The following is a 24297-nucleotide window of genomic DNA, read 5'->3' as shown; positions in this document are numbered from 1 at the left end:
ATAGATAGGATAGATAGATAGGATAGATAGATAGGATAGATAGATAGGATAGATAGATAGGATAGATAGATAGGATAGATAGATAGGATAGATAGATAGGATAGATAGATAGGATAGATAGATAGGATAGATAGATAGGATAGATAGATAGGATAGATAGATAGATAGGATAGATAGGATAGATAGATAGGATAGATAGATAGGATAGATAGGATAGATAGATAGGATAGATAGATAGCTAGATAGATAGGATAGATAGATAGGATAGATAGGATAGTAAGGATAGATAGGATAGATGGATAGATAGGATAGATGGATAGATAGGATAGATAGGATAGTAAGGATAGATAGGATAGATAAGATAGATTAGATAGATAGATAGATAGATAGATAGATTAGATAGAATACATTAGATAGAATAGACCTGCCCTTCACCTTCCCCAGGTCTGCTTCTCAGGTCTGTACAAACAGCATTAGTTGACGTCTACGGCAAGCAATTTATACTTTAAAAAAAAATAGACTGATTTATCACCATACCTAAACCTAGACTTTTTCAATTTTTTCTTGGATATAGAAACAGGTTGCTTTTCAGAAAAATGTAGACGTAATCTAAGCTCAGTCTGACATGTCAGCCATCCGGAATCCACTGTTTCAACACCATCTGGCAAAGTAGATGAAAGTTATCAGTTGCAACAAACAACCTAAACATGTTCATATTAAATCAGATTTAAAAAAAAATGCATTGCTTGTACAACTGCTCAGTGACCGTAAAGAGTCAGTCCACCCAAAACTCAGATTATTGTGTTTGACAGATTAATTAAAAAAAAAAAGGGGGGGGGGGGGGGGAGAAGTCAATGACTTAATTTGTCTCTGGTGAGGAAATCTTCGCACCAGTTCCCAGCTTCTCCCCCCTACATTACTATTTTTCTTTCATTTATTTAAAGTACAGTGCAGCCATTTTCATCCAGGGTGCCACGGAAATCTTGGGTTCCTCCAGATGTTGCTAGGGGTTCCTTGAGCTGTGGCTGACTGAGGTCTTATTTGATGCTGCCTGCATAGTTTAAGGACCAACGTCAGTTGCCAAGTCCGGCAGCAAGACACCAATTATCTTTTCAGCTGTCTTTAAGCATTCTGGACAACTCTGTATGGCAGGCATCACTAAATGGTGGACCGGATCCGGACTGTACTAAAATCTTCTCTTCTAGTGTTATCAGCATATATATTCCTAGAAAGGAAGGGTTTCTATACATTTTATTTATAAATCAGTTCCATAAAAGCTAGAAATGTGGCCAACTATTGCATAAAATAACCTTTGGCGGACTCTGTGGCCTACTTATGTAGCAGGGACATCATAAAAAATAATTTTTATTATTTTACGATTTATTTATTTCTCCAAGCCCTTTCTTGCACTGCATATACATGCACCACAGCAATTACAAATGATAAAAGATAGTTTTACTTACTGTGAAGTCCAAAATCTCCATCATCTATGCAAGTTTCATTATCTGCAGATATTATATAAGAGCAAAGAAAAACAAACAATTTATGCATTTAAAAAATTTAAATGTTTTTACGGATAGAGACATCAAGTTCTAGGAATAACATGGAGGTTACCCATCTGCTGCCCCCTTTCCGCACTATACCACTGCCACCAAAGGTTTGGCAGACCATTCTGGCCTATTTCATTAAAATGTTGTGCAAGGGGTCCCAGTGAGTATTTGAAGTGGATGATAACATGAAAAAAAAAAACCACATTTGTTTTGCTACACAAGGGGAAGATGAAGCAAAGCGGTTATTATATGGAAAGGGTTTCTTTAAAGCTGAAGTTTAATCTGCTTATATTTTGCCTTCCTTGGTCTCCTTCCCCTTCGACAACATGCTAATGAAATTTTAAATAATTTCCATTTTTAATTACATACTTTATTGAAGACCCACTGACATCAGAGTCACAGTGCTTCTCTATACAACACAGGCAGATCATGGCTGTTAGGAGGGGCTGATAGGATGTTGTACACAGCTTCCAGAAAACATCACAGCCCCCTGCCTCAGTACTGCTGTCAAAAGCCCTCAGCCCTGATGAAAGCATTGGGCTGGCTCTTGGCAGGAGTTCTGCAAATATCAAAATGCCTTGATGGGTGGAGATCAGTATGGAGGAGTGGGCGTTCCAAGGTAGGGGAGCGGGCGTTCCAATGTAGGGGAGCGGGCGCTCCAAGGTAGAGGAGCGGGCGCTCCAAGGTAGGGGAGCGGGCGCTCCAAGGTAGGGGAGCGGGCGCTCCAAGGTAGGGGAGCGGGCGCTCCAAGGTAGGGGAGCGGGCGCTCCAAGGTAGGGGAGCGGGCGCTCCAAGGTAGGGGAGCGGGCGCTCCAAGGTAGGGGAGCGGGCGCTCCAAGGTAGGGGAGCGGGCGCTCCAAGGTAGAGGAGTGGGCGTTCCAAGGTAGAGGAGTGAGCGCTCCAAGGTAGGGGAGTGGGCGCTCCAAGGTAGAGGAGTGGGAGTTCCAAGGTAGGATATATTCGCTCGCAGACCACCCTAGGCAACACCTATACGTGATGCTGAGCTTCCATAATTGAAAGAACTGAAATGCAATGAATGGGCTGGGTTTGTGCAGGGGGCTAGCCATTTCGTAACATGTTATGAAAGGTGAACGTATCCTTTAAAGAGAACCTGGCAGATTTAAACAAAAGCCTTATGTACGCAGGTTGCATGAGGCTTCGGTGCTTAGCTGAAACTGGAGGGCACCTGCACACCCCCAGTACACTCACAGACTGCAGGATCGCTTCTCTGCTCTCACAAGGAGCAGAGAGAAGCAATCTTTACATTCGCTTTCCATTGTTTACTATGTGAGGGCTGTGATTGGTCACAGCAGTCACATGATAAAACACCATGTGATTGCCCAGACACAGTGGTAACGTGATACGTTTTGTCCGGGTGACACACTGATAACCGGGCCCTGGAGTGAGTGCTCTGTGAGCCTTGCAGGAGCCAACCCCACTGCCAGCAGCCTGTCAAACTATGATACTCTGACAGCTGCTGCGGCTGGGCAGTACAGTACATTGTGACTAGTAATCTGCATAAAAACCATTCGCTTTAACTTTCTTACTCCTGAGACTTGACAACTCATGAGTTCATTCATCAGAAACCTCATTGCAGGTGTCGTCAAGCTCGGTTTTCCCTTTTAATAACTTTGTGCTATTCTTCTCATCCGAACAGAAGATATCTAGTTTCCCGACATTTGGATCAATACTTTAAATATGACAAATCCAAATATATGGAAGCTGTAAATAAAATGTCACCGTAAGGTTACTTTCACACTGATCCGCCACAAAAGGACACGTGAATTAAAAACTGCATCAAAAATGCTTCTCAGAGGTGGTGTTTTTAAGGCGCTTTTCAGGCATTTTCCATTGATATGAATGGGAAGAGGCATTTTTGGGGTGTTTTTTTTTTTTTTACTCCTCAAATATGCCCCAAAGATGCTGCAAGCTGGAGTTTTTACACCTCAACGCCTCAGTGTGAAAACATACACAGATATACATTCACATACATAGGGAAGCAGTTTTCTTGAGCTTTTCAGGCTTTTTTTTTTTTTTTTTAAAACACAAAAACGCTTGAAAAACTCCTCAGTGTGAAAGCAGCCTAAAGCACCGTGTGCACAGGATCGTCACAGTGTCCGATCAGGCTTATTTTAGAAGACATAACAAGTAAAATTACTAGGGGGGAGATTTACTAAAACTGGTGCACACAGAATGAGCAGCTCTGCATAGAAACCAATCCGCTTCTAGGTTTTATGGTCAAAGCTTAACCACTTCAAGTCCGGACACTTTCACCCCCTTCCAGTCAGGACAATTTTCAGCTTTCAGCACAAATCACACTTTAATTGACAATTACTCAGTCATGCAACACTGTAACCTTATGAAATTTTGATCCATTTTTTGAGACAGAGCTTTCATTTGGTGGTATTTAATCACCACTGGGTTGTTTTTATTTTTTTGCTATACAAATGGAAAAAAAAAACAAAATTGTGAAAAAAATTAAATAATTTTTTGCTCCGTTTTTGTTTTAAAAGTTTGCAAATCATTTTTCTTTCATAAATGTAGGCCAAAATGTATTCTGCTACATTTTGGGGGTAAAAATAACCCCAAACACTGTATATTATAGTCTGTGTGAAAACTATAGAGTCTACGAACTGTGGGATATATATTTAAAAACTGATCAATTGAGACCCTAAAATGCCGGACGCTGGTATGGTGGTGATCAGGATGCTGGTATGGCAGTAGTCAAGATGCTGGTATGGGGGTGATTAGGACACTGGTATGGAGGTGATCAGGATGTTGGTATGGCAGTAGTCAGCATGCTGGTATGGGGGTGATCAGGATGCCTGTATGGCAGTAGTCAGGATGCTGGTATGGGGTATGGCAATGATCAGGATGCTGGTATGGCATATGGCAGTGATCAAGACATTGGTATGGGGCATGGCGGTGATCAGGATGCTGGTATGGGGCATGGGGGTGATCAGGATGCTGGTATGGGGTATGGCGGTGATCAGGATGCTGGTATGGGGCATGGCGGTGATCAGGATGCTGGTATGGGGTATGGCGGTGATCAGGATGCTGGTATGGGGCATGGCTGTAATCAGGACGCTGGCATGGGGCATGGTGGTTATCAGGATGCTGGTATGGGGCATGGCATTAATCAGCACACTGGTATGGGGCATGGTGGTTATCAGGATGCTGGTATAAGGCATGGCAGTAATCAGGACACTGGTATGGGGCATGGTGGTTATCAGGACGCTGGTATAAGGCATGGCAGTAATCAGGACGCTGGTATGGGGCATGGCTGTAATCAGGACGCTGGTATGGGGCATGGCTGTAATCAGGACGCTGGTATGGGGCATGGCAGTAATCAGGACACTGGTATGGGGCATGGCAGTAATCAGGATGCTGGTATGGCGGTGATCAGGATGCTAGTATGGCATATGGCAGCGATCAGGGTGTTGGTTTGGAGTATAGTGGTGATCAGGGTACTGGTATGGTGGTGATCAGGACATTGGTATGGCATATTGGGGTGTTTTTGTGCACACTGGGAAAGGTGACAGGGGTTGGCTGCATGTTTTATTATGTATATACTAGGGCACTGACCAGGGACACTAGCGTGGCTGGAACAGCAGTCTGTGAGTGTACAGTAGCCTGTCAGACTGTACACTCACAGATTGCAGGATCGCTTCTCTGCTCTCACAAGGAGCAGAGAGAAGCGATCCTTACATTCACTTTCAATTGTTTACTATGTGATTGGTCACAGCAGTCACATGGTAAAACACCATGTGAATGCCCAGACACAGCAGTAATGTAATCCGCTTTGTCCGGGTGACACACGGATCACCGGGCTCTGGGGTGCGTGCTCTGTGAGCCGTGCAGGAGCCATCGATGCAGGCTGACATACAGGTACATTAGCTCGCATTGGCAAAGCTTCCCGTCCACCGTCTATGTGCAATGGGCGGACAGGAAGAGGTTGAACTGAAGATGACTTTAGAAGCTGACTGGATACCATGGACAGCTGCACCAGATTCTGCCTGCACCAGGTTTAGTAAATCTCCCCTGATTTGTCAATGGCAGTAGCCCATAAGCATTCGCTCTCCAATTTCTATGGTATGTTGGCATGAGGACCGTGCCACATCCTATACATATTCATTTCTTTTAAACATAAAATTTCCCATTTTATATACTGAAGTTTTTTTTATTACAAAATTTTAACAGTAAAACAAATTAATTTCAAACATTTCAAGGACTACCCCTGTTTGCCATATCAAATTCATCATCATGGTTTAGATAATTAACAATTAGTGGACTAAACCACTCCAACTTTATGTTCTGTGAAGTCTCCAACCAATGATTTTATGGCTCAACCGTTTCTTGATTAATAATCCATTTCTTCAGGAGTAGGCAATAGGGGGTGGTAAAGAACAGATACTCTAAACACCACAGAAAAGCATGTCCGCCCTTCGTCTCATGCATATGTCGATGGTGGAGAGGTTTTCCCTTCTCTTGTGCGGTGTTGGCGAGAACAGGCGGCGTCCTGCACATGCTCAATCCTGATTGGATTCTGAGCATATACACCTCCGGCGCTCAGAACCGCAATGACGTCAAGTATATGCGATATGACGTCACGAGATGGCTCAACAGCGGGTCAAGAACCAACACATTTGTCATCTCGATCACCACAGGGCGTCTGCTTTTGGGATATATAGTGAAAAGGAAAGTGAGTGAGGGTCTAAATCCCTGTAAAATTAAAGTTTAACTAAAAGCAAGACTTTTTTTTTTTTTTTAGTTTTGGATACTGTGGAGAGGGATTAGAACCCCTGTCAAGTTTTTATTGCCGCCTATGCGCCCGTCAGAGAGATTCATCATCTCTATTTGTCCTGTTTACCCTTCTCATTGAAACTGAAAGTAAAAAAAGAAAATCCCAAATTTTGTGTTGTCCCCAGAAAAGTAATCGATGTAGATGGCTACAAAACCTTCCCTTACTCTCACCAGAATCAAAAAAAAGTTTTGCCTATAGTTCTACTTTACGTTAATTTGGAATGTCTAGCGATGTCTTTGTATTAGATTGTAAGCTCTTATGAGCAGGACCCTCTTAAGCCTCTTCTTATTATTGTATTGTAACTGTATTGTCTCCCTTTATATTGTAAAGCGCTGCGCTGTTGGTGCTATATAAATCCTGTATAATAATAATAATGTCTTTCATGAAAGGTTCTCTAGATAGAGACTCTGGTCCCTCCTTCCAGTGAGGACGGTAATGTGTTTCTGTATTTTTTGGGGTCAGGCAGGTACCCTATCTTTAGGTTTGTTTAATATAGAGGACATGCCTACAACATATATTGCGATATCGGGGATGCCAGCTCTTGTGGTAGATGCGTTTCTACAATGAGTCCATGGCAGACAGGAACTACAGTTAAGGGCCTGGTAGCCCACGTTTACTAAAAGGAAATAGAATAGAATGTCCTTAGAACATCAGGTTTCCCACGCAAGGCTTTCAGCTTCACACCAAACAAAAATGCCCAGCAACCTGGCTCTTAGACTCGCACAGCTTTAACTGCAGTACCTCTCTGCACGTGCCCACACTTAGCCTCTAGGCAGAGGTTTCCCAGATAGCTCAGGGGAGCTCACTCTTCCGAGACTCGCAGATTCCTTTGGCTCTCCTGGACTGTCTCCCAGTTATTATTATTATACAGGATTTATATAGTTTGCTCAGCGCTTTACAATATAACGGGAGACAATACAGCGACGATACAGTTCAATACAAGAGGGATAGGAGGGCCTGATCCTTGGAGCTTACAATCTAAGAGGGAGGGGCTAGTGGTACACAAAAGGTAGTAACTGTGGGGGATGGACTGGTAGGAGGAATAGAAGATTCCGTTATTAGCTGAAGGCAGGATAGGTTTCCCTGAAGATATAGGTTTTCAGAGATCGCCTAAAAGTGGGCTGAGTAGGCGATAGTCTGGTAGATTGGGGTAGAGAGTTCCAGAGGATGGGGGATGCTCTGGGGAAGTCCTCGAGACAAGGGAGGTAGAGAGCAGGGGGTCATGCGAGGAGCAAAGAGGACGGTTTGGGTGATATTTGGAGACAAGATTGGTGATGTAATTTGGGGCGGAGTTATAAATGGCTTTATATGTTATTGTTAATGTTTTGAATTTTATTCGTTGGGCAATGGGAAGCCAGTGGAGGGATTGGCAGAGGGATGGCAGATACAGAACAGTTAGTAAGGTGGATAAGTCTGGCAGCAGCATTCAGGATAGACTGAAGAGGGGATAGCCTGCGATGAGGTTGGCCAATGAGGAGGGAGTTACAATAGTCAAGGCGAGATATAAGGGAGTGAATAAGTTGCTTAGTAGTTTCCGAGGTTAAAAATGGGCATATCTTGGAGATGAAGTCTACAAGATTTGGACAGTGATTGGATTTGGGGAAAAGGACAGTTGCCTCAGCTCCTGTCTCCCAGACTCTCTCAGTGGCATGGCACCTCTCCCACATTGAGTGCTGTCTCGAGGATATTTCCTTGGTCTCCAGACAGGAGAGCTTAGACACCGGATTGAAAGTTCCGTACTCTTTGGAGTCTTCAAGCTCTCAGCCCCGATTCAAAAATACCAAATCCTGAGAAAGCACAGAACACCGCTTCTTCCGTTCACCATCAACCTGCCAGAGCTTTTCAAACTGCAGGTTTATGCCCATTTACATAGGAATGAAGGTTTACAAAATAAATTCAGATGTTGTTTTACGTTTGCAATTACGGTTTTATTTTTTGATAACATCAACATTTGGGGAAGTGGCAAAAGGATATACTCCCCTCCAGTGTAATCCTTGGTGGGGGAAATATTTGGTTGCCTGGCAGGTTACATTAGCTGTGCTATTTTAGGGTCTCCTTCTTGGATCGTTTGAAACACACATATAACATCTCCCCTGAGGAGTTTCCGGTACTCTCGGTCAACACATAGCCCTTGTAATATATGAGTATTTTGTATTGAATTGTGAAAATTGCGTTTTCGATTTCTATGCTGTTTAGAGTATCTGTTCTTTATCACCCGCCAATTGCCTGCCCCTGAAGAAGTGGATTGGTATTCAAGAAACGCGTAGAGCGATAAAATCATCTGTTGGCGAGTTCACAGAAATTAAAATTGGAGTGGTTTGGACCACTAATTAAAGATCTAAAACCATGATGATGAATTAGATATAGCAAATGGGGGTAGTCTTTGAAATGGTTTGAAATAATTTGTTTTAGTGTTACAATTTTGTAATAAAACTTCTGATTTTATATACTGGAGCATCGTGTAAGTTGTGCCTCAAAAATCCCACCACAAAAGGATTTTTATGTTTAAAAGAAATGAATATGTAAGGGATGAGGCACGGTCTACGTTTAAAAGAAATCATCTTTACAACTTATTATAACCAGAAGACGATGCGGGTTACTGCCCTTTGCCCTGCCCTATTAAATAAGCCCTTATGTACTTTTACTCATTCGCCATAATGTATGTAGGAAATAGGATACAAGACCCCTTGCAGTAAATGGCCATACCTAAAGGATTTATTGATCGTGGCTGTAGATGGGTCTCCCACTTGTGAACTATGACTTGGCATGGACCGCCGGTGTTCTGCAAGTTAAAAGTTAAAGATCTGCATTCACGTACAGAATTACACCTCTTTACCCCAATATTTACCCTATTATGAATGGCATGAGAGCTGCTGGCAAGATCTGGTTACATTCAGTCACCCAGATAAATCATCATTGTCAGAGATACAATGCATCTACACCTAAATTATGAGAAAAGATTTTTCTATACCTGAACAAAGGGACAGTGCAATCTCAGTCAAAAGTTCATCTTAAAAGCTGAATTTTAAGTATGGCTTTTTTTGCATTTTTACATTTGTCCAGCATGAATGTGCCATAGCAGTGGTAACCCCTTGGAAGTTGGAAATTACTGTAGTAGGCACAGCCAAAAAGCAAAACAAAAATACAATTACAAAGCTGGAGCACAGAAGTAAGACGCAAAGAAACCAAAACACATTTGGCACAACATAATTAATCTTGAATCCAAGAAATATTAAAGAATATGTAAACCCAACATTTCATATTCCTGATATGATCCTGCTTGTACCATGTACTTGTGTTAAAAAGTGTCCTGTTCTCTTTGTATTGCTGCTTCCTTTGTGTGAAGTACCAGGTGATCTTGCCAGTCCCTCTACTTTTATTTCAAAATGACCACACTATCCATGAGAGCACATCCATCACAGAGTGGTCAGTTTTCTGGCTGTGCTGGGAGAACAGCCTGCCTGACCTCCAATAGCCAAGGCTTGTGCTGACATGCACTCCAAGCACAGCCATTCACTGGGAAGGTCAGTGTACTGCTTTTTCTCCATTTCTTTCTATGCTCTTTATGTAGCCGAGAAAAGATTTTGTGATCACTGATAAGAAAAAAAAAAAAAAAAAAGTACAGTATATACACTGCTCAAAGAAATTAAAAGGAACACTTTGATAACACATCAGATCTCAACGGGGAAAAATCTCCTGCTGGTTATCTATACTGATATGGACGGGGTAATGTGTTAGGAACATAAGGATGCCCCATCGTTTGATGGAAATGAAAATGATCGACCTACAGAGGACTGAATTTAAAGACACCCTAAAATCAAAGCGAAAAATGATGCAGCAGGCGAGTCCATTTTGCTGAAATTTAATTGCAGCAACTCAAAATGGTCCTCAGTAATTTGTATGGCCCCCATGTGCTTGTATGTATGCCTGACAACGTCAGGGGAGGCTCCTAATGAGACGATGGATGGTGTCCTGGGGTATTTCCTCCCAGATCTGGACCAGGACTTCACTGAGCTCCTGGACAGTTTGAGGTGCAACCTGGCGGCCTCGGATGGACCGAAACATGATATCCCAGAGGTGTTCTATTGGATTTAGGTCAGGCAAGCGTGGGGGTCATTCAATGGTATCAATTCCTTCATCTTCCAGGAACTGCTTGCATACTCTCACCACATGAGGCTGGGCATTGTCGTGCACCAGGAGGGTCCCAGGACCCACTGCACCAGTGTAGGGTCTGACAATGGGTCCAAGGATTTCAGCCCAATACCTAATGGCAGTCAGGGTGACATTGTCTAGTCTGTAGAGGTCTGTGAGTCCCCCCATGGATATGTCTCCCCAGACCATTAGTGATCCACCACCAAAATGGTCATGCTGAATGATGTTACAGGCAGCAGAACGTTCTCCACGGCTTCTCCAGACCCTTTCACGTCTGTCACATGTGCTCAGGGTGAATCTGTTCTCATCTCTGAAAAGCACAGAGAGCCAGTGATGGACCTGCCAATTCTGGTGTTCAGTGGCAAATGCCAATTAGGCTCTATGGTGCCGGGCAGTGAGCACAGGGCCCACTAGAGGACATCGGGTCCTCAGGCCACCCTCATGAAGTCTGTTTCTGTTTGGTCAGAGACATTCACACCAGTGGCCTGCTGGAGGTCATTTTGTAGTTGCTCTGGCAGTGCTCATCCTGTTCCTCCTTGCAAAAAGGAGCAGATACCGATCCTGCTGATGTGTTAAGGACCTTCTACGGCCCTGTCCAGCTCTCCTAGAGTAACTGCCTGTCTCCTGGAATCTCCTCCATGCTCTTGAGACTGTGCTGGGAGACACAGCAAACTTTCTGAAAATGGCACGTATTAATATGCCATCCTGGAATAGTTGGACAACCTCTGTAGGGTCCAGGTATCGCCTCAAACTACCAGTAGTGACACTGACCCTAGCCAAATGCAAAACTAGTGAAAGACAGTCAGAAAAGATGAGTAGGGCCATGTCAGTGGCCTCCACCTGTAAAACAACTCCTGTTTTGGGGGTCGTCTCATTGTTGCCCATCTAGTGCACCGGTTGTTAATTTCATTAACACCAAAGCAGCTGAAACTGATTAACAACCCCCTCTGCTACTTAACTGACCAGATCAATATCCCAGGAGTTTCATTGACTTGATGCTACACTCTGATTAAACAGTGTTCCTTTAATTTTTTGAGCAGTATATATATAATGTTTTTATATCTGTACACAAATGTTCTTCCTTTCATTTATATTTTAAAGTGAATGGGTTGTTTTACAAGGTGAGGGTTTACATATACTTTTGGATTGTTACATAATCATTCAGTGACAGGTGATTTGAAGACTTTCAGAAAACATCTGAAAACACTCTGCTGTCTAGACACCAAGAACCAGTAGTTTTATAAACATGTTTTATTGAAGTAAACCGCATAGCTGCAGCCTGAAATGAAGACAAACACAGTTTTTGTTTTATCCAGCTGTCCAGTGCAACTTATAACATCCAAGAGAAAGTTATAAACACCAACATGTCAGAAAAAAAAAACCTCAAAAACAGAAATCACCGAGTTGGAAAAAGAATGACCCCCTTTGTGTCACTATTTTATTGAACCACCTTTGACTTTAATTCCAGCCTTTAGTCTGTTGGGATATGGCTCTACTAACTTTGCACATTCAGACTTTGCAATATTTGCCCACTCTTCTTTGCAGAACTGCTCAAGTTCAGTTACATTTGATGGTGACCGTTCATGGACTGCAGTCTTCAAGCCAATCCACAGATTTTCTATGGGGTTTAAGTCTGGGTTCTGGCTAGGCTATGGAAGGATATTCACCTTTTTTTCCTTCAACCACTGTGTGCTCATTTTTGCTGTGTTCTTTGGGTCATTGGGAGTCATGTGGGCGGCACAGTGGCTTAGTGGGCGGCACGTCTGCCTTGCAGTAAATGGGTCATGGGTTCGATTCCCGACCATGGTGCCTCCTGCATGGAGTTTGCATGTTCTCCCTGTGCTTGCGTGGGTTTCCTCTGGGTACTCCGGTTTCCTCCCACTCTCCAAAGACATGCTGGTAGGTTAATTGGATCCTGTCTAAATTGTCCCTAGTATGTGTATGTATGAATGTGAGTTAGGGACCTTAGATTGTACGCCCCTTGAGGGTTAGGGACTGATGTGAATGTACAATATATATGTAAAGTGCTGCGTAAATTGACGGCGCTATATAAGTACCTGAAATAAATAGTCATGTTGGAAGGTAAATCTTCTTTCCATTGTCATCTTCCTGACAGCAATTTTCTCTAGAACGCGACAGTATTTTGTCCCATCCATTTTTCCATCTCTCCTGACAAGTGCTCCAGTCCCTGCTGCAGAGAAACCCCCATAACAGGATATTACCACCCCCCATAACAGGATATTCCCCCCTCCATGCTTTACTATAGGAATGGTGGTATTTTGTTGGTGAGCTGGATTGGATTTCTGCCAGATATAGTTTAGTGTTGAGGCCAAATCGTCCAATTTTAGTCTCATCTGACCAGAACACCTTTTTCCATGTGGCCTGAATCTTCAAAAGGTGCGTTTTGGCAAAGCTCAGTGGTGACTGCATGTGTCCTTTCTGGAGGAGCAGCTTTTTTTTTTTTGTAACCTCCCATACAGGCCACATTTGTGGAGAAAATTGTTGTCACATGCACACAATGACCACTCTGTGTCATCAATTCCTGCAACTGCTTCAGAGTTTCTGTAGGCCTCTTGGTAGCCTCTCTGACCAGTGTCCTTCTGGCTTTTTCATCCAGTTTGGAGTGACGTCCTGATCCAGGGAGGGTCTGTGTTGTACCAAATACCTTCCACTTCTTATTCATAGACTTCACTCTGCTTCTAGGCATTGATAAAGACTTTGCAATTTTTTGTATCCATTTTCTGTGCCTATCCACAACTTTATCCCAGAGATCTTTTGACAGTGCCTTGCCACCCATAGCTGATTGTTTGCTTCAGCTGCACTACTATGGACCAGGGGCAGACTGACCATTTGGAAACTTGGGCACTGCCCGAGGGCCCGGGGTCAGTAGGGGGCCCCATGAGATCCCCCTGGTACCTTTATCATAGGCTTTTTGAGTTTGGGCAAGGATACAGGGGTCCCATGATCCCCTTTTGCCCGGGGGCCCCTAGAGTTGTCAGTCCGCCCCTGCTAGGGACTGAAATGGTCCAGGAAAGCTTATTTCATGCTGAGCTAATCAAAATGAACACATTTGATCAAAGTTGAAAATCAGATAGCTTTGTGTGCCATTGAGAAGGTGATTAGCTACACCTGATTGAGTTTACAGGTCATTAATAGGAAGAGGGTGATTCTTTTTTCCAGCTGAGTGATTCTGTTTTATTTCCCCTGACATGTTGGTGTTTATTTTTCACTTGGATGTTATAAGTTGCACTGAGTAAAACACAGCTGGATAAAACAAAAAACAGTGTGTCTTTATTTCAGGCTGCAAAGTAACAAAATGTGATTCTTTTCTATACCCACTATTTTCAAGGATGAGGCACATGAAGGGCAAACTTAGAACCAACATATCTGATGAGTACCTTGAAAATTCATTGAGAATTGTTACTACATCCATCCAACCAGATACTGATGTGTGAGTTTATCAAAAACAATGTCAGATATTGAACTAGTTTTATGTTGCCCTCTTTTACTCTTGTAATGAAAAACAAATTTAAAAAACAAAAAAAAGTTTTATTTCTCATATACAGTCAGGTCCATAAATATTGGGACATCGACACAATTCTAACATTTTTGGCTCTATACACCACCACAATGGATTTGAAATGAAACGAACAAGATGTGCTTTAACTGCAGACTGTCAGCTTTAATTTGAGGGTATTTACATCCAAATCAGGTGAACAGTGTAGGAATTACAACAGTTTGCATATGGGCCTCCCACTTATTAAGGGACCAAAAGTAATGGGACAATTGGCTTCTCAGCTGTTCCATGGCCAGGTGTGTGTTATTCCCTCATTATCCCAATTACAATGAGCAGATAAAAGGTCCAGAGTTCATTTCAAGTGTGCTATTTGCATTTGGAATCTGTTGCTGTCAACTGTCAAGATGAGATCCAAAGAGCTGTCACTATCAGTGAAGCAAGCCATCATTAGGCTGAAAAAACAAAACAAACCCATCAGAGAGATAGCAAAAACATTAGGCGTAGCCAAAACAACTGTTTGGAACATTATTAAAAAGAAGGAACGCACTGGTGAGCTCAGCAACACCAAAAGACCCGGAAGACCACGGAAAACAACTGTGGTGGATGACCGAAGAATTCTTTCCCTGGTGAAGAAAACACCCTTCACAACAGTTGGCCAGATCAAGAACACTCTCCAGGAGGTAGGTGTATGTGTGTCAATGTCAATAATCAAGAGAAGACTTCACCAGAGTGAATACAGAAGGTTCACCACAAGATGTAAACCATTGGTGAGCCTCAAAAACAGGAAGGCCAGATTAGAGTTTGCCAAACGACATCTAAAAAAGCCTTCAAAGTTCTGGAACAACATCCTATGGACAGATGAGACCAAGATCAACTTGTACCAGAGTGATGGGAAGAGAAGAGTATGGAGAAGGAAAGGAACTGCTCATGATCCTAAGCATACCACCTCATCAGTGAAGTATGGTGGTGGTAGTGTCATGGCGTGGGCATGTTTGGCTGCCAATGGAACTGGTTCTCTTGTATTTATTGATGATGTGACTGCTGACAAAAGCAGCCGGATGAATTCTGAAGTGTTTCGGGCAATATTATCTGCTCATATTCAGCCAAATGCTTCAGAACTCATTGGACGCCGCTTCACAGTGCAGATGGACAATGACCCAAAGCATACTGCAAAAGCAACCAAAGAGTTTTTTAAGGGAAAGAAGTGGAATGTTATGCAATGGCCAAGTCAATCACCTGACCTGAATCCGATTGAGCATGCATTTCACTTGCTGAAGACAAAACTGAAGGGAAAATGCCCCAAGAACAAGCAGGAACTGAACACAGTTGCAGTAGAGGCCTGGCAGAGCATCACCAGGGATGAAACCCAGCATCTGGTGATGTCTATGCATTCCAGACTTCAGGCTGTAATTGACTGCAAAGGATTTGCAACCAAGTATTAAAAAATGAATGTTTGATTTATGATTATTATTCTGTCCCATTACTTTTGGTCCCTTAATAAGTGGGAGGCACATATGAAAACTGTTGTAATTCCTACACCGTTCACCTGATTTGGATGTAAATACCCTCAAATTAAAGCTGACAGTCTGCAGTTAAAGCACATTTTGTTCATTTCATTTCAAATCTATTGTGGTGGTGTATAGAGCCAAAAATGTTAGAATTGTGTCGATGTCCCAATATTTATGGACCTGACTGTATGTACCGTATTTTCCGGCGTATAAGGTGACTGGGTGTATAAGACGACCCCCCTTCCGAGGCAACACCATTTAAAAACATCAGATTTTTTAACTGAAATGGTTATGACTTACCGGTACTTAAAATCCTTCAAAATCCTCATGTTCATCCTCTGACATCATAAGTTCATGAATGACATCTTGTGATACATTTGTAAGACAGTCATCATATGGATCAAATTCCAAATCAGATGGTTACCGCTGGATGTGCGGTAATACGGTAGCTTTGGCTACATACAGTATATATACAGCCCGCTGGATGTGCGGTAATACGGTAGCTTCGGCTACATACAGTATACAGTATATATACAGCCTGCTGGATGTGCGGTAATGTACATACAGTATACCGTGCTGAGCCAAGCTGGCTCAAAACAAATGTCCCTATGACAGATTAATCTGTCAGCCCACTGGATGTGCGGTATATACAGTATACTGAGCCAAGCGGTTTCAAAACGTACCGGTACGTCCCTACTGTAATCAGCCCGCTGGATGTGTGTATGTACGGTAGCTGAGGCTACATACAGTATACGCTGGGCCAATCACGGCAAGCAATGTATTCTACTAATGAATACAAAGCCTGCTCGGATTAGTTGAGGTTGTGACATCATCAGCCCACCTCAGCGCAGTATACTGTATATACGGCACATCCAGCGGGCTGACAGATTAATCTGTCATAGGGACATTTGTTTTGAGCCAGCTTGGCTCAGCACGGTATCCTGTATGTACAATATTACCACACATCCAGCCAGCTTGACCCAAACAAACTCAAGGTTCACATTTTATACCCCGCGTATAAGATGACCCCCAATTTTTGGGGTATATTTTTAAGTATAAAAAGTAGTCATACGCCAGAAAATACTGTACATTATCTATATCAGTGATCGTTAACTTGTGATCTGCCTGACTTTCTGCTCATCAGTTATCCTTATTGTTAGTGTATTTTATATGTGACCCAAGACAATTCCTCTTATTCCAATATGGCATAAGGTGGTCAAAAAGTTTGGCACACTTGTGTTAAAATTTATTTTTTAAAATGCAGGCTTCTCCCAAATTTAATAACCAAGAATAAGGGGCTAGCAGCAGTATAACAGTAAGGGATAGTTATTCTTTTATGTATTTATTAGTTTGTTTTGCTCATGCCCGGAGGCTTCCTTTAAAAGGCTAAGTCCGCCTTTTACAAAAAAAATAATAAATGCACATATATTTGCACCAAAAAAAAAAAAAAATGCATTTATTATTTTTTTTCAAATCTGTCAAAAAGGTGGAGTTAGCCTTTAACAACACCTCACCCGAAAAGGTATACAACAAGGTACTTCATACTAAACAGAACTCTGCATTTTGAGCCTGGCCGTATGATAAAACAAATGATTGATGTAAATAACAGAGTTAATAAGTATATGCAGCTGAATGGAAGAGGAGGTCACTGGTGAAGCTGACCATACTTAGCTACACATACAGGCGTACCTCGGTTTACAAATTTAATTCGTTCTGTGGGACTTTTCGTATAGCTAAAAATTTGTAAATCAAATCGCCGTTTCCCATAGGAATGCATTGAAAACCAATTAATCCGTTCCTGAGGTGAGAAAAAAGCAAATTCTACTAAAATACAGCATGAGTTATTTTATCAAGTCATGCGGTATTTTAGTAGTGACAACCATGTGTTAATGTTTCAGCTGCCAGCAGGGTTCCCCACTGACAGCTGAATGTACAAAAATTTCCGTCAATTAAAAAAAAAGAAAAAAAAAAAAAGAAGAAGAAGAAGAAGAAGAAGGGAGGTGGGGTCCCCCCCCCCCTCCCATCCATACCAAGTCCTTCGGGTCTGGTATGGAGTTTGAAAGGAACTCCGCCAATTTTTTTTAAAAATGGCGTGGGGTTCCCCCCCCCCCAAAATCCATACCAGCCCTTATCTGAGCATGCAGCTTGGAGGGTCAAGAAGGGGGGGGGGTTGGATGAGCGAGTGCCCCCCCCTTCCTGATCCATACCAGGCCACATGCCCTCAACATGGGGGGGGGGGCTTTAACTGACAGTCACCGCTGTCTGCTCAGAGCGGCTGTGAGAACTCAGCGAACACACTTACAGCCAGTGGGAGACAGATGTTGCACCCACCTAGGCAAGTATAATTTAGGGGGGGGGGGGGGAAAAAAAAAAGAAAAACCCCCATACTTTTAACCACCTGAAGGATGTTGATGCAGGAATCTGCAATGCTGGCTATTGTATTTAAGCAGCTGCACCACCTGCGGCTGTCTAAATACCTGAACATTGGCTGCATCCGATTGTATGTAGTTGCTGTTCAATGGACTCCATCAATTTTTCAACTGACTTTTGTTGAGCCGAGTGGAACCAGCAGGGCAACTCAAATTTGGCCTGATTTAGCAGGACGTTTGAACCATGTATGGTCAGCTTAAAAGATATAGCCCGCATCAAAAGCTTATTATTTACACCAGTTTGCAGCCTAGATGTAGAATTATTTTCAGGACTATGGCAGACAAATGCAAGCTGAATTCAGGGGACAGGATTCGCCAGGACCAGACAGCCACCAATACAAAAATGTTATAGAGCAGAGGCTGCCTGGCTACTACATTTTCCTAACTTTGCTTGTAATGAAAATACAATGAAAATCGAAACATTTACTGCACTCGAGGATCTGCCAAAGTATGGTCAACAAAATAAAACATACCGTTGGTTCCAGAAAGAAGCCCTTGAAGTATCGATATTGTACTTCAGTTCCTTTGGGGAGTGTAACATTTGTTCTCCAGGCCGTACTATAATGAAGGAACACAAGGATGCTGATCACTGTACAATATTACTGTTCATTAAAGAATATGTTACCCCAGAACTTCATATTCCTGATATGTGCCCGCTGTACCATGTACTTGAATGCATGAAAAAGTCTCCTGTTCTCTTTGTATTGCTTCCCTTGTGGGAAATCCCTGGGGTTCCTGCCAGTCCCTCTGCTTTCCTATTAAAAATCGATCACCCTAGGCTCATACATTCACATTCATAAAAAAAAAACAAAAAAAACGCAGACGCCCTTAGCAGCAGCATTTTGATGCCTGTGTGCAATAGGCCTAAACCAGAGCACCTGAAGGATGCCATACAAGTTCAGGGAGAACATATTGCTTCATGTTGCCCTAGTACAACCTGAGAACTCAAGAACAACAATAATAATAATAAACAATAATAAACTGAGTTTCCAACTACAGTATACTCTTAACCCCTTCCCGCCGGTGCCTCCCAGCCCTTTAAGAGTTTCAGACGCCGGGAGGCAGGGCAGGTGGGGCGTGGTTTAGGGATCATGTGACCACCGTGGCGTGTCGTCACGGTGGTCACATGATCGGGAAAGGTCCTGATCGAAAGAGCAGACCGGGACCTTTCCGTGAGTACCGGACATGTGTGCTGGGAGCGCGCGCTCTCAGCACATATGTTTTTTCTTACCTGAACGCAAATCTGCGGCCGCTCAGCGTCAAGGCCGGCGGGAAGGGTTTAATCAACATGAACCATTTTTAATCCTTGTGCTGCCAGCACTAGTAAATAGTATGGATGCAACAAAATTTCGGACATCGAAACATAGCAGACGAAAATAGTCCTATAGGAAAAATGTAGCCGATACAGGAGACTTCGTGTACTGCAAATGTGGAGAGGGGGGGGGGGGGGGGGACAGCTGAGAAAGGCAGGAGAGGAGCAGTGTATACAGTGACTGGCTGTCACTATAGGTCAGTGCCGGTTTTTAAATGTAATTGACGGCTTTTTTTTTTTCTTCACTACAGCTCACAGAATTAGCTGTCACTTTCCCCCCAGCTAAAAGAAGCAACGTTTCTTTTTAGTTTCTTTCCCCGAGTTATTATTATACAGGATTTATATAGCGCCAACAGTTTGCTCAGCGCTTTACAATATAATGGGAGACAATACAGCAACAATACAGTCCAATACAAGAGGGTTAGGAGGGCCCTGATCCTGGGAGCTTACAATCTAGGAGGGAGGGGCTAGTGGTACAAAAGGTAGTAACTGTAGGGGATGGACTGGATGGAAGAGTAAAAGATTCCATTAAAAGAAACGTTTCTTTTTAGTTTCTTTCCAGAGTTAAAAAACAAAAAAGTTACCTTTAGCTCCGGGGAAATTGACAGCTAATTCTGTGAGCTATAGTAAAGTAAAAAACAAAAGCTTGAAATTGCATTTAAAAAAATCGGCACCGACATATAGGGGTTTATTTACTAAAGCTGGAGAGTGCAAAATCAGACTCCCTTCTGCATAGAAACCAATCAGCTTCCAGGTTTCGTTGCCAAAGCTTCATTGAACAAGCTGAGGTTAGAAGCTGATTGGTTTCTATGCAGAAGGGAGTCTGATTTTGCACTCTCCAGCTTTAGTATATAAACCCCATAGTGACAGCCAGTGAGGGAGCCTCTCTTTATACACTGCTCCTCTCCTGCCCCCTCCTTGCACACACTGCCCCCCACCCCCTCCCCCCTACAAAGAGGACCTGTCACTCATATGCCATCACATAGGGAACTATTGGTCCTTTATGTTATAGCAATAAAATCGTAAGTAAAAAAAAAAAATTATACATGAAAGTAGAAAAAAAAAATATACATAAAAAAAAAAAAATTGGAGCCTCCCCACCCCCATACGCAAACATTTCAGTTTGGTTTTCAGCCATATGCATTCTGAGTTTTCGGTATCTGTTTCAGCACCAGAATTTTCATTTCGGTGCACCACTAGTAAATAGAGTTCCGGGTCCTGATCGTTCGAACGGGACCTGGGGCTCTCACTGACACCCCAGTCATTGTGCTGGAAGCGAGCTGTGCGGCGCGATCCCAGCGCAAAGACAGGTGTACAAATTAGCGGCTCCACGGAAAAAAGCCCAGTCCAGTGGAGCCACTAATTTACGTATGCTCTGCGCCAAGGGGTTATATAGCGATTTCAGTTTGTGGTGCTCAGATACAGTTCGGTCGTACTTTATATGTATTTTTAGCAATAGAACATTATTTCAACAAGACTGCATTGTGTCTCTTACTCAGCATGCACAGCTCTATGCACATTTTATGTTTTCTTGTTTTAGGAAGAAAGGTCCAATGTAAACATTTATGATAAATACATAACCTTGCACAAGGAAAGCCTATGTTTTTCTATGCATACTGAACACGCTGGAAAGATCTGCAATCCCAAAAGTGAACACCACGATATTACACATATCATGCTTACCAAAATGCGTATTGTAATCCAAGGGCAATCATTCTTTTAGGCCTAGTCCATGACTATGCGTTTTTTGATGCTTTTTGCAGAAACGCACTACAGTCCATTTAACATGGTGGACACATTCACATCTATGTAATTTTTCAGTCACTGCGATTTTTTTTTTTGCAAAACGGCAGGGACTTTTATTTAATCGCATAATGGTGCATTAATGGTTCAAAAAGACTTCAATGAAGAGGCTGCAGAAAAGCATGTACTGCGTTTTTGACAAAAAGAAAAAAAGCATAAAAAAAAAAAAAAAAGTGTATGAAAAAAATCAAACACCTGTGTAAAAACACACCACAAAAAGCTCTGCAGAAAGATCAAAAGCAAACTTGCATAGGTGTGAACCAAGCCTTAGATAACAATTAACACACAAGCAAGGAAAGCAGCGATGACACACAGAACCCCTCCTTTATTTACCAATCATTGGGGTCAGGCTGTAGGATGACAGCATTATGCGGCTTCCAGGCACCCAGAACTTCACTGCTCCCACACAGTGCAATGACTTCCCCTGTAAAAATACAATTTTATTTATTAAAACACAAGTACATGTAATTAACCACAAACTTGCGCCAAGGAAATAACAAAAAACATCAATAAATGCTGCTGTTCAAAAACGAAAAAAAAAAAAAAAAATGAGAAAAAACTCATAATAAAACACAGAGGAAATAATAGTAAACAGTGTAAATAAATTATAAGTCCAAAAAAAGATCCCAAATAAAGTCCAGTGTCCCAAAAAAAAAAAAAAAAGGTGCTAAAAAAAAAAAGGTAAAGAAAATATATAAAAATTAAAAAATATAGTTCATAAAATTTTCCAGCGTGCTCACATCATTAGTGGTAAATAATTTCACCCGCACTCACCAGACAAAGTGGTGATTAATTAAATGTCCATCATTACACTCTCAAAGTGAGTGTAATGATGGACATTTAATTTGTTTTTGTTTTTTTAAAACCTCACACAGTATCACACTATTGGTGTTTTCTTTTTTTATTTTCATCGCCTTATGTGGAATCGTTTTTGGAGGGATATTCAGTAAGGAATCGACAAAAGGAAAGCCACCTGTAGAGACTACACCCCACCTCTAAGCCGGTTTTGATGCTCAAAGCCTTATCAGCGTGAGAATCCACTGTATCTGGTGAGTGCGGGTGAAATTATTTACCACTGATGATGTGAGTGCGCTGGAAAATTTATGAACTATTTTTTTTTCCATTTTTATATATTTTCTTTACCTTTTTTGGGGGACACTGGACTTTATTTGGGATCTTTTTTGGACTTATAATTTATTTTCACTTGACAAGTACATGTAAAACTGGGATAGACCATATTGTTCCCAAATTTATACACAGAAGAGTAATTTGCTACAGGTGAAATGAGTACCGCTAAAGATCGAATTTTCCCCATGAATGCCTGCAATCTGTTTTTCCTATGGGCTTGCAAGTCTAAGACAGCTTGGTAAAATATGAACTCCAATGTTGAGTTTACAGAGATTCTGCTTTTCATATGTTTAAGCTGACATGAACCCCAAAGACAAAAATGAATATGCTGCAGCGTACCCGTCCCTAGTTGTCCCTAGCTGTGTGGCTGTATTAGTATTCTTATTTTCAAGATTTCCTTTGTTTACACTCAGTAAATGTACAAATAACACCCTTCCTATCCCTGGGTGGCTACACACATTCCTCCACTGTATCTATAGAGGCAGCAAGGTAGCCACTCAGGCTGGACTTCAAACATTGTCACAAATCTATCCTGCGCCGTATACTTTAGTTTCCTTAATCCAAAGTGCATTGCTAACAGTGACACCATCAACAACCATTAGAAGAGAGAGCCAGAACTCAGCCCGCTAAGCTCAGGATTTAATGAGGTCATATTGCAAATATGCAAAGTAAACCATATCAGTTTGTGGGCAGGGCCAACTCACCCAATACACGGGGACTCTTCCGTGAACGTGCTCACTAATGACCGGGACCAGGCGGGACCACAATTATGTGAAATCAACATTAGGGCGGCACTCCCTGTTTAGAAGCGAATCATTTCCCTTGCACATTAGACTTCTTCTGTGAGACACTCTCTCTGTGACATTGTACACCATATCTTTCTGAATGCAGCATTTTGAGCCCGCGCCCTGCACAGCCGTAACCGAGCCCGCGCCCTGCTCCGCCGTCACCGAGCCCGCGCCCTGCTCCGCCGTCACCGAGCCCGCGCCCTGCTCCGCCGTCAACGGGGGCTCCGCCGTCAACGGGCCCCCGCCCTGCTCCGCCCTCACCGAGCCCCCGCCATGCTCGGCCGTCACCGAGCCCGCGCCCTGCTCCGCCGTCACCGAGCCCGCGCCCTGCTCCGCCGCCACCGCGCCCTGCTCCGCCGCCACCGCGCCCTGCTCCGCCGCCACCGAGCCCTGCTCCGCCGCCACCGAGCCCGCGCCCTGCTCCGCCGTCACCGAGCCCGCGCCCTGCTCCGCCGTCACCGAGCCCATGCTGTTCACCATCACCGAGCCCGGGTCCTTGTTCACCATCACCGAGCCCGGGTCCTTGTTCACCATCACCGAGCCCGGGTCCTTGTTCACCATCACCGAGCCCGGGTCCTTGTTCACCATCACCGAGCCCGGGTCCTTGTTCACCATCACCGAGCCCGGGTCCTTGTTCACCATCACCGAGCCCGGGTCCTTGTTCACCATCACCGAGCCCGGGTCCTTGTTCACCATCACCGAGCCCGCGCCCTGTTCCGCCATCAACAAGCCCATGCTCTGCTCCACCATCAACAAGGCCATGCTCTGCTCCACCATCAACAAGGCCATGCTCTGCTCCACCATCAACAAGGCCATGCTCTGCTCCACCATCAACAAGGCCATGCTCTGCTCCACCATCAACAAGGCCATGCTCTGCTCCACCATCAACAAGGCCATGCTCTGCTCCACCATCAACAAGGCCATGCTCTGCTCCACCATCAACAAGGCCATGCTCTGCTCCACCATCAACAAGGCCATGCTCTGCTCCACCATCAACAAGGCCATGCTCTGCTCCACCATCAACAAGGCCATGCTCTGCTCCACCATCAACAAGGCCATGCTCTGCTCCACCATCAACAAGGCCATGCTCTGCTCCACCATCAACAAGGCCATGCTCTGCTCCACCATCACCAAGCCCGTGCTCTGCTCCGCCATCACTAAGCCCGTGCTCTGCTCCACCAGCCTTGCTTTCCTCTCACCTCACTCCCAGTGACAGAGTAGGGGTATTGCCATGCACGAAGTGCGGACTTCTATGGACGCACAATTTAACTCCTTCGACTCTCTCGTACCTGCGGCTAGGTCCATG

General features: G+C 43.4%; 1 protein-coding gene across 2 annotated transcripts in view; it reads right to left on the bottom strand.

Moving 5' to 3' along the window:
• Positions 1–24297, bottom strand: part of GPCPD1 (glycerophosphocholine phosphodiesterase 1) — a 103089-nt gene that overhangs the window by 51861 nt on the left and 26931 nt on the right. For both annotated transcript variants that reach the window (XM_089665506.1, XM_089665507.1), the window contains exons 3-7: positions 21409–21499; positions 18434–18518; positions 9061–9136; positions 1464–1505; positions 538–661 (exon numbers count right to left, since the gene is read on the bottom strand). In XM_089665506.1, the coding sequence (XP_089521632.1) occupies positions 538–661; positions 1464–1505; positions 9061–9136; positions 18434–18518; positions 21409–21499 (418 nt within the window). The remainder of the gene's footprint in view (positions 1–537; positions 662–1463; positions 1506–9060; positions 9137–18433; positions 18519–21408; positions 21500–24297) is intronic.

This window comes from Staurois parvus, unplaced genomic scaffold (assembly GCF_062004578.1).
Source record: "Staurois parvus isolate SC_StPar_1 unplaced genomic scaffold, SC_StPar_1.0 ptg002222l, whole genome shotgun sequence".
NCBI classification, from domain to species: Eukaryota; Metazoa; Chordata; class Amphibia; order Anura; family Ranidae; genus Staurois; species Staurois parvus.
This window is presented reverse-complemented; position numbering and strand designations above follow the sequence as displayed.